At 38.3% G+C, this 13,896-nt stretch overlaps 2 protein-coding genes across 2 annotated transcripts in view; one reads left to right on the forward strand and one right to left on the reverse strand.

Moving 5' to 3' along the window:
* Positions 1–235: 235 nt before the first annotated feature.
* Positions 236–1,622, reverse strand: c1ql4l (complement component 1, q subcomponent-like 4 like). The gene is made up of 4 exons (XM_030773925.1): positions 1,385–1,622; positions 1,188–1,292; positions 837–968; positions 236–677 (listed from the first exon to the last, which is right to left on the reverse strand). The coding sequence occupies exons 1-4, from the start codon at positions 1,605–1,607 to the stop codon at positions 400–402; spliced, it is 738 nt and encodes a 245-aa protein (XP_030629785.1). The 5' UTR covers positions 1,608–1,622; the 3' UTR covers positions 236–399.
* A 3,599-nt stretch (positions 1,623–5,221) lies between these two features.
* casq1a (calsequestrin 1a) overlaps positions 5,222–13,896 on the forward strand; it is an 11,224-nt gene continuing 2,549 nt past the window's right edge. Inside the window, exons 1-3 of the mRNA XM_030774627.1 lie at positions 5,222–5,458; positions 12,561–12,654; positions 13,640–13,740. Of these exons, the coding sequence (XP_030630487.1) occupies positions 5,222–5,458; positions 12,561–12,654; positions 13,640–13,740 (432 nt within the window). The remainder of the gene's footprint in view (positions 5,459–12,560; positions 12,655–13,639; positions 13,741–13,896) is intronic.

Genomic DNA, 13,896 nt, shown 5'->3' on the forward strand with positions numbered 1-13,896 from the left:
CTTTCAAACGGACATACCAGAAAGTAATAGAAACAGCGAAACTGATATTTTTATATGCATTAACAAATTCAAGACCATCTGTGTATTTCTTCTTGAAAGCCTTTCTAGTGATTTAAATAGTTTTCGTTCTATTTCATTAATTTGTTGGACAAAATTTTAACCGAACAATCACAGCTGGAAAACTGTAAATATATCCTATTATTGAGATAATTAAATTCCTGACAGACCATCCAAATCTCAGTACATAGAAGTCCATGACACTTTATAACCATAACGCCCAGGAGAAATGAGATGAAACATGAAAGCCAAGTATAGAAAGTGTTACTGTGTGATGTACATGTTCTCACCTCTGGATTGCCCTCATTAAAAACATTCATTTCAGTTCATTTGAGCATCATTTTACAAGGGAAAAAGTAGGAATCCACTAAAGCTGGTGTAGTTATTATCATCATCGTAAACCCATGCATTTCCCCACAGACGTGTGCAGACTTGGTCTCCACTGTTTAAAATTAATACAACACCATTACTAGCATTTCCATTAGTGACAGGCTTCCAGGAAAATATAGAGGAAACCTTGCTGTCATTCCTATACAGACTAACAGCCATTTTCGTTCCGGGTTTGGCGTGGGCATAAAATCTGAAGTAGTACACTCCTTTCAATGGGGCTGTGAATATACCTGTTTCAAAGCAAAAGACACACACATAAAAAAAAAAAAAAAAATCAGGAACTGGTTTTGAAAACATTTGAACAGAAATATGACTAGAGTAACTATTGATTGTGCTTTATACCTGGCTTAGAAATACCACCCTTCATTTGATATGAATAATAAGAATACCTGTCTCTGAGTTGTAGGCCTTTCCAATATTTGTAAGGACTTTTTTGTACACTAATCCGATTTCACTATTGTAGGGTCCAATATTTCCCAGACCAGATGATTGTAGTGATGCCGAAAATGCAATGTCTTTACCTGTGAACAAAGATCGTAATGTTACGGATCACTTAGAAAATCGATTTCTTGATGATAGGTTGAAATATTACCCAGTTTTCTCACTCACGAAAGCTATGGGTATGAAAATGTGTAAATGCATTAATAAACCACACTTAAAATGAATCATTTTCAACCACTGACTTTAATGTTCAAAACTGTGGCTCAGTGATTTAAGATAAAAATGCTATTATGCCTCACCCCTCTTTTGGCTTGTGGGCTCAGTGACAGATGATTGCAACAATTTGATGTGATTCTCCTGTTCCTGTATCTTCATTGTGGTTTCTTCTAAGGCGTTCTTCATTGCTTTCAAGATAAAAAAGTGACACCACACCATTTTAACCACATATTCTCACACAGCTAAAAAAAAAAAAAAAAAGATCTGGTAAATCTTTTACCCTCATTTGTTTCCTCAAGTTCTTGAACTCTGGCTTTCAGCTGAACCATCTCATCCGACTGTTTCTTTAACGTCTGCTCAATGGTTTCTTTCAGCTCAAACAGGCTCTTTATCTCATTTAGTTCATAAAGGATGTCAAAAGATGTCAACGTGATATCCTGTGCTTTTGCAGCCAGCACAAAGCACATTAAGACCGACTGTAGAATAGGAGCCATCTTCATCATGAATTCTCCATGGAAGAACTAATCACAAACAAACAGGCTCTCTGCACTGAGGATATGTTACCTCATTGGTTAAATTGTAACCAAATATTGTAAATGACTAAAGTTTATCTGAACCACTGTTTGACATAGCGATGTTGCCCAGTTAAATCAAATATGAACTTAGGTACTGAAAGCGAAGAACTGGAATGAGAATTGGAATGGAAACGCCATTAAGAAAACAGATCTGGAGGTGAAACGGGTTTGAAAATGAAATTGGATTCTTTCAGTGAAGGAGGGGAGGTCCTAGAAGTATTTTGAATGTCTGAGTGGATATTAAGGAAAAGGCTGTTTAAACACATTTTAATAAAATTTCCAGAATGCAGTTTCTACGGTGTCAACTGAATAATCATTATCAATAGAAATCCAGATAGCTTAAGGTTGCATTTCCAATAACTTCCTTAGTAATTTAAATTACTATGATTAAATATGAAATGTAGATAAAATATAATGTAACATAATGCTTTACTTGGATACCTTACTAAGTAATATTTTAATAAATGAAATGTAATCAGTTGAATCCAGCCATACTATATAACATATATTTGATGTTTTTTTCAGGCCAATCATTAGTTCAGTGTAGATGTTTAGCAATTTGCAATAGCTCCACTCTGAGATGTGCAATTTCACAGTAAGTAATATTTTTATAAAAAAAAATGTTATCAGTTGAATACTGAATTACATTTATTTGATGTTATTTTAAGCTGAGTCATTCATGTTATAGATGTTTAGAATTTGGCCAAGGCTTTGAACCGGTTCAAGGAACGAAAACGAAAACCAGGAACAGTCGATATTTCACTGGGAACAAAAACGAAACCAGAAACTTTATATTTTTTAATGTTCTGGAACAGAAACATTTATTTGAAATAATTGTAAGCGGTTAATAACGTTATTTTTCGTTCTTTTATTTATTACAACAATTTAAAATATTTTCTGCTTGCAGTAACTTTGGTGCAGAGTTTACTTCCTGTCTACTTCCTGAACATCACTAGTGTCTTCAAATAGTGTTCATAAATTTATCGGCGGCAAACGGTGATATAACGTGAAAGTGAAATGTGTTGTGGTCTCCCTATTTGCAACCAGAGGAGGTAAATATTATGCTATGCACATCATAAAATGTTGGTCTTAGACATCAGTTTCATCAATGTTTGATAGATAGGCTACCGTGTAAAGAGAACTAATGTTGGAAATAGCTAGCTAGCTCTAGTTAGGCTAAACATAATGTGCCCCGCATGGCCTATTAGCAAGCTTGTTAACTGCGGCGTTAAAATGACATAATAGATCATTTTTGCCATTAAACGTTTGTGATCGACAATGATCGCAAAACAATCAAATGACCAGGAGGCCACGGTGGATTTCGCCCGAGGACAGATTGGACTACAGCGCTCCTAATTAATGCGTTTTTGCCGTGTTTTGTGACATTAGAGACTATAGATAAAATATCTGTCAGTAAGACACTTTCATACCACCCGAAAGATACATATGGTGATGTCACATGGCCCTACACTGAACGTTATTAAACGGTATTTCATTTGGTTCTAACCGGTTCGGGAACGATAATTTTAAGGTGGAGCGCCAAATCGGAAACGTTAAAATACCGATTCTGCTTGGAACGAACCAATTGAAGCATAAATTCTGGTTTGAAGCCGTGCCTTTGGCAGTAGCTCCACTGTGGGATGTGGAACTTCCTGATATTTCATCAAATTGAATTCTTTTTCCTATAAATCCAGTCGAGTTTCAAATCTAGTGGCACTCGAATTTGTGCCAGTTCCAGCTCTAATTCCAGAGTCAAGGACTAAATTGACCATCAATAATCAATTTACTCAAGATTTAAGGCCAAATTTACTCTGTATTCATTCATTTATTTGTTTGTTTGTTTGTGCTCTTGGTCTGTTCTTGTTTGTTAAACCATGTTTTTTATTTTTTCTTGACTGTTTTATAGTGAGCAACCATTTTCATGAAGATTTAAAATACAGACTCATTAAAACATTAAAATCTGTTCATATAATGGGTTTGCATTCAAATAACTACTGAGTGTTGACAAAAGCATCATGTAAGTATATGCAGTGTATTACACACACTGGCTGTAAAGTCTAGACATGAGTGCAGAACTGGTGCATTGCATGAATGTGGCTTCTTCTCAGACTTGCTCACAGCTTCAGTGCACAAACCTTAGTGTAATTACACTGACGAACAGGAACAGAGCAGATGAAGCATTACGTGAAGCAGTCTTATTCATTTACCCTTGTCAACAACACCGGATATGCACTGATCTCCCTGGGGCAGTTCACACTCTCAGACCCCTCCTGTGCTCCAGGGCAAATGTCCAACTGAAGACTAAATAGGCCTTAAGTGCACAGGGCACTAAATAAAGAGGTAGGAGGGCGACGTTATCAGATCATGTGTCACATTTTTATTAATAACTCACCCCTCCCATTTCAATTTGTAAACTAATCTTAAGGTATTCAGGTACCACACACACATAAGGACATCCCCTCCCCTACCAGACTCACACATAGTGGCCATGTTCGGAAAAATAGATTATTAATATTAATGTTAATATCTGAATGGATTGTGAAGTTAATCGTTTTGACCTGACATCACAATATGAAGGGAGGAGAAAGTCTTAAGGACACTCACTTGCAAAGACAAGACACGAAGACACACACACACACACACACACACATAGAAAAAAAAAATACAGATCCAGAGAAATCGAATCTGCAGATACTCAAGTGTTAGTCACACAGAGCAAGCACCGCACCGTATGGACACATACATCTGATAGCGTACTCTCTTATTAAAGTCTGATCCGATGACCCCAAAAAGTCAACTGTCAACGGTGAAACTTCAGGAGGCACATCAGCCTTGTCTATGCATCTTGTCCCTATATGACCCACAACTACATTCTAACACTACGAATGTGCAGAGCACAGCAAACTAGACACCCATCACCCTTCCCCCGCCCTCCTTGCACGTCCCACACTGGTCTACATCTCTTATTTTTAGCCAAGATCAGAGCTCTTCAAAACTTTATATGGGAGAAGAAGCGCGCTCTCCCTATATGTCTTTAACATTACTTTCACTCTCTGTTATAACTTCCTGTGTATTTGTCCTCGCATAATCCTAATTTTTTTTTTTTTATCACCTTTTTTCTCTAATCCTCGTTCTCCCACCGTGATTATTTAGTGGCCGTTACAAGAACTGAGACTGTTGACTCTCTTCCAAGGTCCATGCAACCTGCCCCACCCCATCCCCAAAATGCTCAGGATATTTCTCCCCCGATCTCTGCATCAGCTCTGCCTCCTCATCTGCCACCCCATCTTCCTCCCCTCCCACTGACTTTCCCACACTCTCAGACTCATACACACCTAAGCCCACCCCCTTAAGCCTTCTCAACCCCCTCACTCTTCTCCTGCTGGGGTTTTCACTAGGGGGGCTCAGGACTTGGTCTTGCTCTGCTCTGGGTGGCGGGGATCAGAAGTCCGTTGTTTATTTTTTATTTGTTTTGTTTTTTTTTTTGTTTTGTTTTTTTTTTCCACTGGAACCACACATATTACCCCACTAAGTAAGAAATTATGAAGTGGAGCTTGGTCTTTCTGGGGCTCCTGTTGTCTTTTGGACAGCTGTCATGGAGCCAGCACGGTCTGGACATCCCTGAATATGATGGAAAGGACCGCGTTCACGACCTTAACGCAAAGAACTATAAGTCTGTGATGAAGAAATACGACGTGATGGTGATCTACTACCACGAGCACGTTGGAAACAGCCGGAGTGCCCAGAAGCAGTTTGAGGTTGAGGAGCTGGCTCTAGAGGTGGGTTGACTGACTCAGGCTTGGCCAGCATGATTGAGAGGGAGGGGGAAGTCCTAGTGTAGGACCTTGACTCTGGTACACCAGTCAGCAAAGGTATATGCTGTTAAAAGAAAATGGCAGCTCAGTGAGGCAAATGGTGTCTAAATCTTATCTTACATCATTTGATATTTGGAACCAGGGATGAATGATCTAACTATGTTTAAGATGCAGCATTGTCTGTTGATGTGCAACTGTCAGTCTGCACTCTAAGGCACACCACAGTAATTGAGAAGTAACTGTCATGGCCTATTATAGTCTCTCAAAGTACAGCAGTGCTTCTTTTAAATAGCTAACTTCCTTTTAGGTCCCTAAGAGCTTTAACTGAACAGTGTACCTGGAAGGGTTTGATGGCTACATAGTGCAAAGTAAACTTTTCTACAGGGATTAAAGGAAACCAGAAGATACCAGAGTTGTGTGATGATTTCAAAAGAGTAAATGAAGAAAAGACCACACAGCTGTGTGGAACAGGGATTGCATGCGATAGATGTGTAAGAATATGAAAATAATGATCCTTATCAAATTTGACGGTGGATTTCTGTGAAATGACCTCTCCATTCAACATTAGCTGTAGTTTGAAAAAAGAGAGATTTATGACCGTTGTGATTGATCTCCATGAAATCTTCAGGTCGATATTGTCTGGTCATTTAATTAATTAAGGTAAAGCAGGACTCCAAAAGAGGGTCGATATTGTCTGCATGGTATGTGTGTGGTATTGTTTACTGCAGCAACTACATGCCTAAGGGAAAACTTGAGAGCACTGAAATCATTTGAGTGAAGTCAGCTCTTGGCTTTGTAAACCGGTATGGTGACTAAGTGGTAAGGAGTTTAAGTGGAGAGAAATGCAGTAGTTTCTTGTGTTCTATTGTTGAACAACTACAGGACAAGATTCAGCATGTCCTCTTTCGATTAAATTCCATGCTTTGTGAGCAACATTTAATTAACATTTAATGAACTTCAAAGGCAGTAACTAGGCTTATTGATTTCACTGGATGTTTTAAAACATATAACAAAATTTCACAGTCCAAACCTTTGTTTAATATTAAACGTGTGTTAAATGGCAATGGTATGAAAACTTGTCCAACAAGGTAAGTAATTACCTCAATTAGTACTTGTAATCATTGTTATAGGGTTATTATATGGTTATTATTAAATGCGAGATACACATGCTTATTGGGGAAAAAAATGAAATTTATGTGTTTGATCGCTGCTTTTTCTTAAACCTGTTCTTCTGTTCCGCTATTAGAACATCAAACATGAGGGCTAAACTTGTTATGTCACTGGCCTAATGCTAAACACTGCCAAACAACATAACCATAGCTACTCTTATAAGACCTCACTAGTTTGGAAATGACTAAAACCAGTTTCATTACTGAAGCCAGGTAAGTCTTTTGGTTGTATCAGTTCTTCACAACCAGCATTACTTTGAAGATCCTATACTAGTAGATATTTTTCATATGACGAGAGTTTCAGAATGTGCACTGATTAATCATAGACAAGACAGATAAACGCTAAAATAACTGCATGATGCCGGATGTGATTCCGTGGTGCTGAGTTTGCATTTTCAAAGATTATTTAAGTGGATGAATACTGCAACATGTGAGATTCTGGCAATGTGTACGCTTTAAACCCAAGAATTTTGTTCATTTTCTCCTTCCCAAACAAAAAAACCCCAGTCATACTAATAAAACCCAAAAAGAACAGTTAAACATAAACTGAAAGTTTGGATTCGTACTGCAAAATACTGATTGTTTTTATATATTTTTTAAATAATGTCCTCCAACTTTCTGAGTTATCTTAAGTCTTACACTAACAACCTGCCCTATGAGTTACCTAATTTGGATTTACAGTCCAGTATCATGTCTCTCTCACATACACACACACACACACACACACACAAGGAGAGAAATACATACATGGTTTTAGAGGGCAAAATGTTGATTTGTTTTATGATATTACATTCCATCTGTTTCACAGGCCAACAGTCAACTTGATTGATAGACGTATTCACAAACAGAAACTGACTTGTATAATCCAGTGCTACCTGTTGGAATCTCTCAGTCAGGCTTTGTGTATTGTTACATATATGAGTGCTGTATAAAAAAAGAATGAATTGCACAATTGCTTCTCTCTATATTGCATAACTGAAGCAAATTCTAACCATGGTAACTACGATTCTGTCTTCTGGCTCTCCACAGAAACAAGTCATGAACAGGTAACAGCCAAATTAATGGAAACACTGACATGTCTTAATATGCCAGTGGGTGACCACAATGTGGTAGAAAAGAGTCGGTGCAACTTGGCATAGATTCTACAGGTGTCTTTTACTGGAGGGATGTAAACCGTTTTTCATAAGATGTTCCATTATTTGCTCTATTGTTGGTGATGAAAAGGAAACAGAAATTCATATCTCAGATGCTACTCTTGAAACTCCCTCAAATGTCTGCCTCAAAGGGCTGAGATCTGGAGACTGAGATGGGTGTGTCAAATGGTTTATATTGTTTTCCTACCCATTAAACCATTCATTGACCAATTCATTTCTTTTGGATGCGTGTGTTGTCATCCAAGAATAGACCATTCCCATGAGAAGAAAAAGGTTTTGCTGGAAGTTGAAGATGGTCACTAAGAAAGATTTGATCTCTATTGGTAGTTACCTTGCTCTCTGAGGTGTTAACTGGCCCTTATCCTTGCCCAGAGAATGCCCTCTACACCAAAACAGTGCTACTGGAGCTTTTTACTTTGGATTTTTGAAAAAAATACTCAAGTATTTCCATTATTTTGGTAGTTATCGACACATTCCAGTGGGGATGTCATTATGTTGAGAAAGAGGTTTTACTTGGTGTTATCAATTTCTTAAAGACAACTGCTTCAGTAAGCCTCCTGTGCTCAAACATACGCAGGTGTGTTTCTGACTCTTTTTATACTGGAACATGTAACATATCCCACGAATGACCCAAATATCAGCGTCTCACCTCTGACACATAATTTATGACAAAGGAACCACAGAGGAGGTGTGAAGTAGGTGTCAAGAGCAACAGCATGCATGGGTTTGAGCCAGAAAAGAGGCATTGATAGCCACCTTGGTCAAAATGAGAAACATGGGAAACGACAAACAGGTTATAATTTTAATACAAGACAATACATTTCGTACGTTACATACATTAACCCCATACCCCTAACCCCTGGAGACCTTGAACTTAATGTTTTGAAACCTTGGTAATTTATTAATTATGTACTGAATTAACATGATAACTGGTAAACCAGTAATATTATGTTTGGTACAATTATCATTTTAACCTTTTAGTCCTAAACAGAGAGGATAGTCATGTAGCTTTATCTTTGTTAATGAGAGTTTAAGCTATCCTTGTGCATTTTCATCTACAAATTTTGTGATATGTTGTGATATAGATACACAATAAATGCCCTCACAGTATGAAGCAACATTTCCAAACTAGCAGATCAAAAATTGTAATCATTGTCCAGCCATTATATGGCAAACTCCATCATTTTAATCCTTTGCGACAGACACCATGTAGAATGCTGCCCTGTTTTGAAGGTTGTTAATCAGTGTGTCATGGAAGACAGCCTCATGGACAAACTGCATTCCATATGGTCAAAAGGTTATATCATCTATTAACAGTGCTGTCAACCCCTATTTTCAACAGTGGTGTCCAATAGCATTGCACTGAATGTGTAGATCTCAGTTCATACCTGATGGGACTTTAGTATTATAAAAAGACATCATAAACCAACACTGCAATATGATCTTGCACTTTCCTAAAACTCAGTGTCCCTTCATCAACCAGTAATTCAGCTTTGGCTCAGAGGTTTTATGCACCAGTAATCATAGCGCACGAAGAAATGTTTTAGCGTACCAGGCTACTGTGTCATCCTTGGTAATCTCCTGGGTGACTTTCTCACAAACAGACTTTGTATGTGTGGGACTATGTCTGTAAGAATAACTGTAACAGCTGAATCTACAGAACAACATGAAATAATATGTGAGATCATTTGCCATGACCCTCTTGCATGCAGTGTACTGGGACCCATGCCAGTGGGTAACGGGAGCACAGGAGGTTCTGGTCTGGATTCTGCCTTGTTGGCTGAATGGGGTGAGTGATGGGTGCAGTACTGTACCTGTCAGCGGATCCCAGGGACGTAAGCGTCACCAGCACCTCTCCAAAATAGTCCTCGGATCGTGTCTGTACTGAGTCTAATTATAGGGAGTGCTGGTTTTGTAGTTGTTTGTGCTTCTTGTGGAACTGAAGAATTCTAGAAGAATAGATTCTCTGTCTGTCTGCGTAGATTTTGCAACAACATCCCCTCTCTGTGCTGGTGGATCTATCAGTGTAACGAAAAAAGAACTACACCCAGCTATAAAGATTAAAAAGATATTCTAAATGATTAAAATCAATAAACGTTCCAATAGCAGGACTGGATTACATTCAAGACCTGAATGATTCTCATTGACAAACATTCATGTTAATGTTAACGGAACACTTGATCCCCAGAGCAGGATCAGAGGCTACATTTAATGGCAAAATTAAATGGGTCATTTCATATCATTATTTAGACATTAATAGAAGCAAATGTCAGCAACGCAGCATTGCCAGCGAAAATCCAATGCAGTCCGTGTTTACAACTGTGCTCCCACAGAGACAGTCCTCTAATAAACCTGGCTGTCTCTAAAACTTCATGAAATTTGATTACAGCTCATGATCACAAAACTAAGACATGACATCACAGCCCCTTAAATGTTTTAAAGCTGCTCATGTAAAAAAGAAAGAAAAAAAAGAAAAAAATTAAATGATGGTTAGCAATCATGCTAACATTCATCACACTAGAGCATCCGAACGTGGCTGGAGACACTAAGTCATTATTTTTATCGAGTGCTAAATTATCTCTTGCATCATGTGCTCACATAACCATGTTTGATTACATAAAGCACAAAGCTCTCGTTCTACTTTACTTGCATAGCAAATGTAGTTTTTCCACAGTTTTTCACTATTTTTGTCAGAAGATCACAAATCATTTACTCATAGAGCAACATAATTAGAGTCTGCTATCACTACGTTTCTGTATTTTCTGATTGGCCATTTGTAATTTCAGTTGTTCACTGAACGTTTGCCTCATACGATGAGTCAAAAAGGCAACATTAAACTGATTTAGTACTACAGCTGAAGTATTCTTTCAATAGAAAACATTTCCTAAAAAGCAGATGCACAAGTGGTGCTGACGTCATGTATTGATGAGAAATGATGATGCTTTTATATATAAAAAAAATTCAGCACAGGGCTTCGGTGCATATTTTCAAATTTGTTTTTCTAAACCTGAGACAAGTCTGTTCAGGCTTTATTGTGGATCAAGACAAAGACAGAGGGAGGAGAACTGAGCATAAGCATCAGTAAGCTTGGATCAAATGTCCCTCCTCCCCATCATTTCTCCTGCACTCTGATTCGCCCAGAGGCAAACTCTCACCCTCGGCCTCATAGCAAAAATTCTCATCTCTTGTCGACTCATGGCTTCTCACAGCTACCTTATATAGCAGTGGTCTGTTTGGCTTAATGCCTTTAGCTGAGTTTAGCCCACGATTTCTTTAACAGACCTGAGCACCAGCCCCCTCAAATCTCCCTCATATAATTATACCCCAGGAGCATATATAGATTTTAATGTTTGAGAAGGTGCGTAGTGTGTGGTAAAAAGTATGGTGATGAGGTTTAGAGGCATTAACGAGGTTCAGAGATTAATCTGCATTGCGTAACTAAGCAGAAAAATGACTGATTGATTAAAATACCTTTTCAATAAAATTCTCACACACAGAAAACTGACATCAGAAGCATCGCACAGAGCAACCGAAGTACCAGAGAGACAGACGCATCATAGAACTATCATAGAAATCCACAGGTATAATAGTAAGGGAAACAAATAGCCAGAACTTTCACTGGGCAGACAATAAGGCAGATTAGACTAAACACTTGGACAGACAGAGGAGACAGCACTCCTTGCAAAATGCAATAATGTAGAAGTTTAGAAGTGTAAAATACTATTGAAAGCAATACGAATCAACACTGCCATATTTGATATGACTAGATGAAAAATCTAAAGTAAACATGTTGACATTTAGACACAGTCCTTTTACAATAGTTACACAGAGAGCTCCATAGCTGAAAGGCCAGAACACAAGAGCCAAATAGTTTGAGTTAGTATGACCAGTAACCGGGGTAACAGAAGGATCTTTACAGAGATTTCTCCTCAGGGATCAGCTGTGTTCTCAGCTGCACCACAATCTGGTTTGAAATTCAATACCAGCATGGCAGCATGGTTTGGAGTAAGGTGTTCTGGAGATAAGGGTTCACACTGTAAAATCAGTTGAACTTAGTTCATAGCAATGTTTGTCTGTGAGACTCTACTTCCTTAAGTGAGGCGCTTGGAGACATTTGCTCATGACTGTGTGCACCTGTCGCCACCTAAACACCCTGTTACTCCAAGTATTACTCTAAATTAGCTGGCATGTCGCAGACACAGCCCACTCTCCATGCCAACCACCTTGTATGTGGTACTGGGATTGGTGGATGCAACTGTCAGTCATGTGGGTCAAGTTTCACACGGATTTAGAAAGTGCAGGGGCAGCGGTCTCTGTGCCTGGCTTTTATGGTGGTGAAGCTATGAGGGAAACTAAGTACAGTTCTTACAGCATACCCGAAAATATGTGTGTAGGCAGAAAACAAAAAATCATCTTCCCCACAGCATACTTTATGTTGCTGTCTATAAAACTCATACGCTCTCCAATTGTGCAAACTAAATCAAATGCATGTGACCAGAAACTTGTATGCAAATATGGTGATTCGAGGGGAACCTGTTTAACAAGATGAGTATAAACTCACAACCCATTTCCTGATAGGTTATGTGGTAAAGAACACAAATGCACTGACAAATGTGAATGCTCTGCACACAGATATTATGTACTATAAACAGAGCCTAAGATGAGACAAAGGTCACACTATCACTTATCCAGGCGGATTAGGGATGTGAATCATGTGATATTTTCTCTTGTTTGCCTCCACAGCTTGCTGCCCAAGTCCTTGAGGACCTAGATGATGAGGATATCGGTGTTGGCCTGCTTGACGAAAAGAAGGATAAAGATGTTGCCAAGAAATTAGGTACTGTATTCCTCTCAGTTTCATAAAAAAAAAAAAAGGTTCCTAAAGGATTTGTCATCTCTAGAAGTATTTTGTATGTTGGTCTATTCGCGTGGTTCACTTACATACCGGTAGATATGCTATCTGCACACAAGCTCATACCATGTGCTGAAAATTGGCAGTAGAGAATGTGCAATACATAATTACTATGTAATGCACATTTGCAACATAACACAGTCATATACAGGAACTGAAGAGGGACGATTCAAAAGGGACAACTGACCGACATAACATGAGAGAACGTATTCTATTTTGCTTAAAGGCTTTTCAGTCTGGACATATATAATTATGTCACACAAATCTTGGTTACAGAAACTGTCTGGGAGAGAGAAAAGCCTGATATCAGGCCGCTGATTTTCAACGTTTTTGAAGAAGTTCCTTTTTATTTTCTAAAGAAGAATTATATACACAGCAATAACCCTGTTTGCTAAATGTTGTGCTGAGATTGGATGTATTTGGGATTAGATCTGTAATGGGATTATTTTAACTAAACAATTAGTTAAAAAATCAAATAAAATAAAACCTATAAAATACATCGCAGTGCCCTTGGCATGTCAGAGCTTCTGTGTGTAATATACATCATTGAAAATTACTCCTGGATGACTTGAATTTCAGCTAAATTTCTCATCCTGACATATTCAGAGCAGTATGATAACATTGTTTTTTTTCCATTTCATGTGAAAAATTTAATGTTAATGCTGTTCAGTGTGGCAATGTGAACATGAACTTATTCGGCTGCATATTCCCTGTCAGTCTCTTAACTGCTGCAAATATGTCCGTGGGTTGTTAGTAGCATTTACAATGTTCCTTCCATTGCGTGAACTGGGAAGCCACAAGACCAGTTGCTTTATACACAGTCAAACCAAGACAAAGTATGACCTCTAGTGGATTTTCTAAATGTTCTAGCAAGTTTTACATGAGGTAAACACTCATATTTCTGCTCCAGGTCTGGATGAGGCTGACAGCGTCTATATCTTCTATGAGGATGAGGTCATAGAATATGATGGAGAGCTTTCAGCAGATACTCTGGTGGAGTTTGTCTATGATGTGAGTGTTTTTCAGTTACTCAGTTTGATTGACTGCTGACACAATTCAGAGGTTCACTGTAACACATTAGCAAAGCTAAGTAAATCTTACTGAATCTTAAACCTTTTGCTCATCTCCCTCTAACATGTCTACACCTCCTCTTTGTAAACTTATTGT

This window comes from Chanos chanos, chromosome 5, assembly GCF_902362185.1.
Source record: "Chanos chanos chromosome 5, fChaCha1.1, whole genome shotgun sequence".
In the NCBI taxonomy this organism is placed as follows: domain Eukaryota; kingdom Metazoa; phylum Chordata; class Actinopteri; order Gonorynchiformes; family Chanidae; genus Chanos; species Chanos chanos.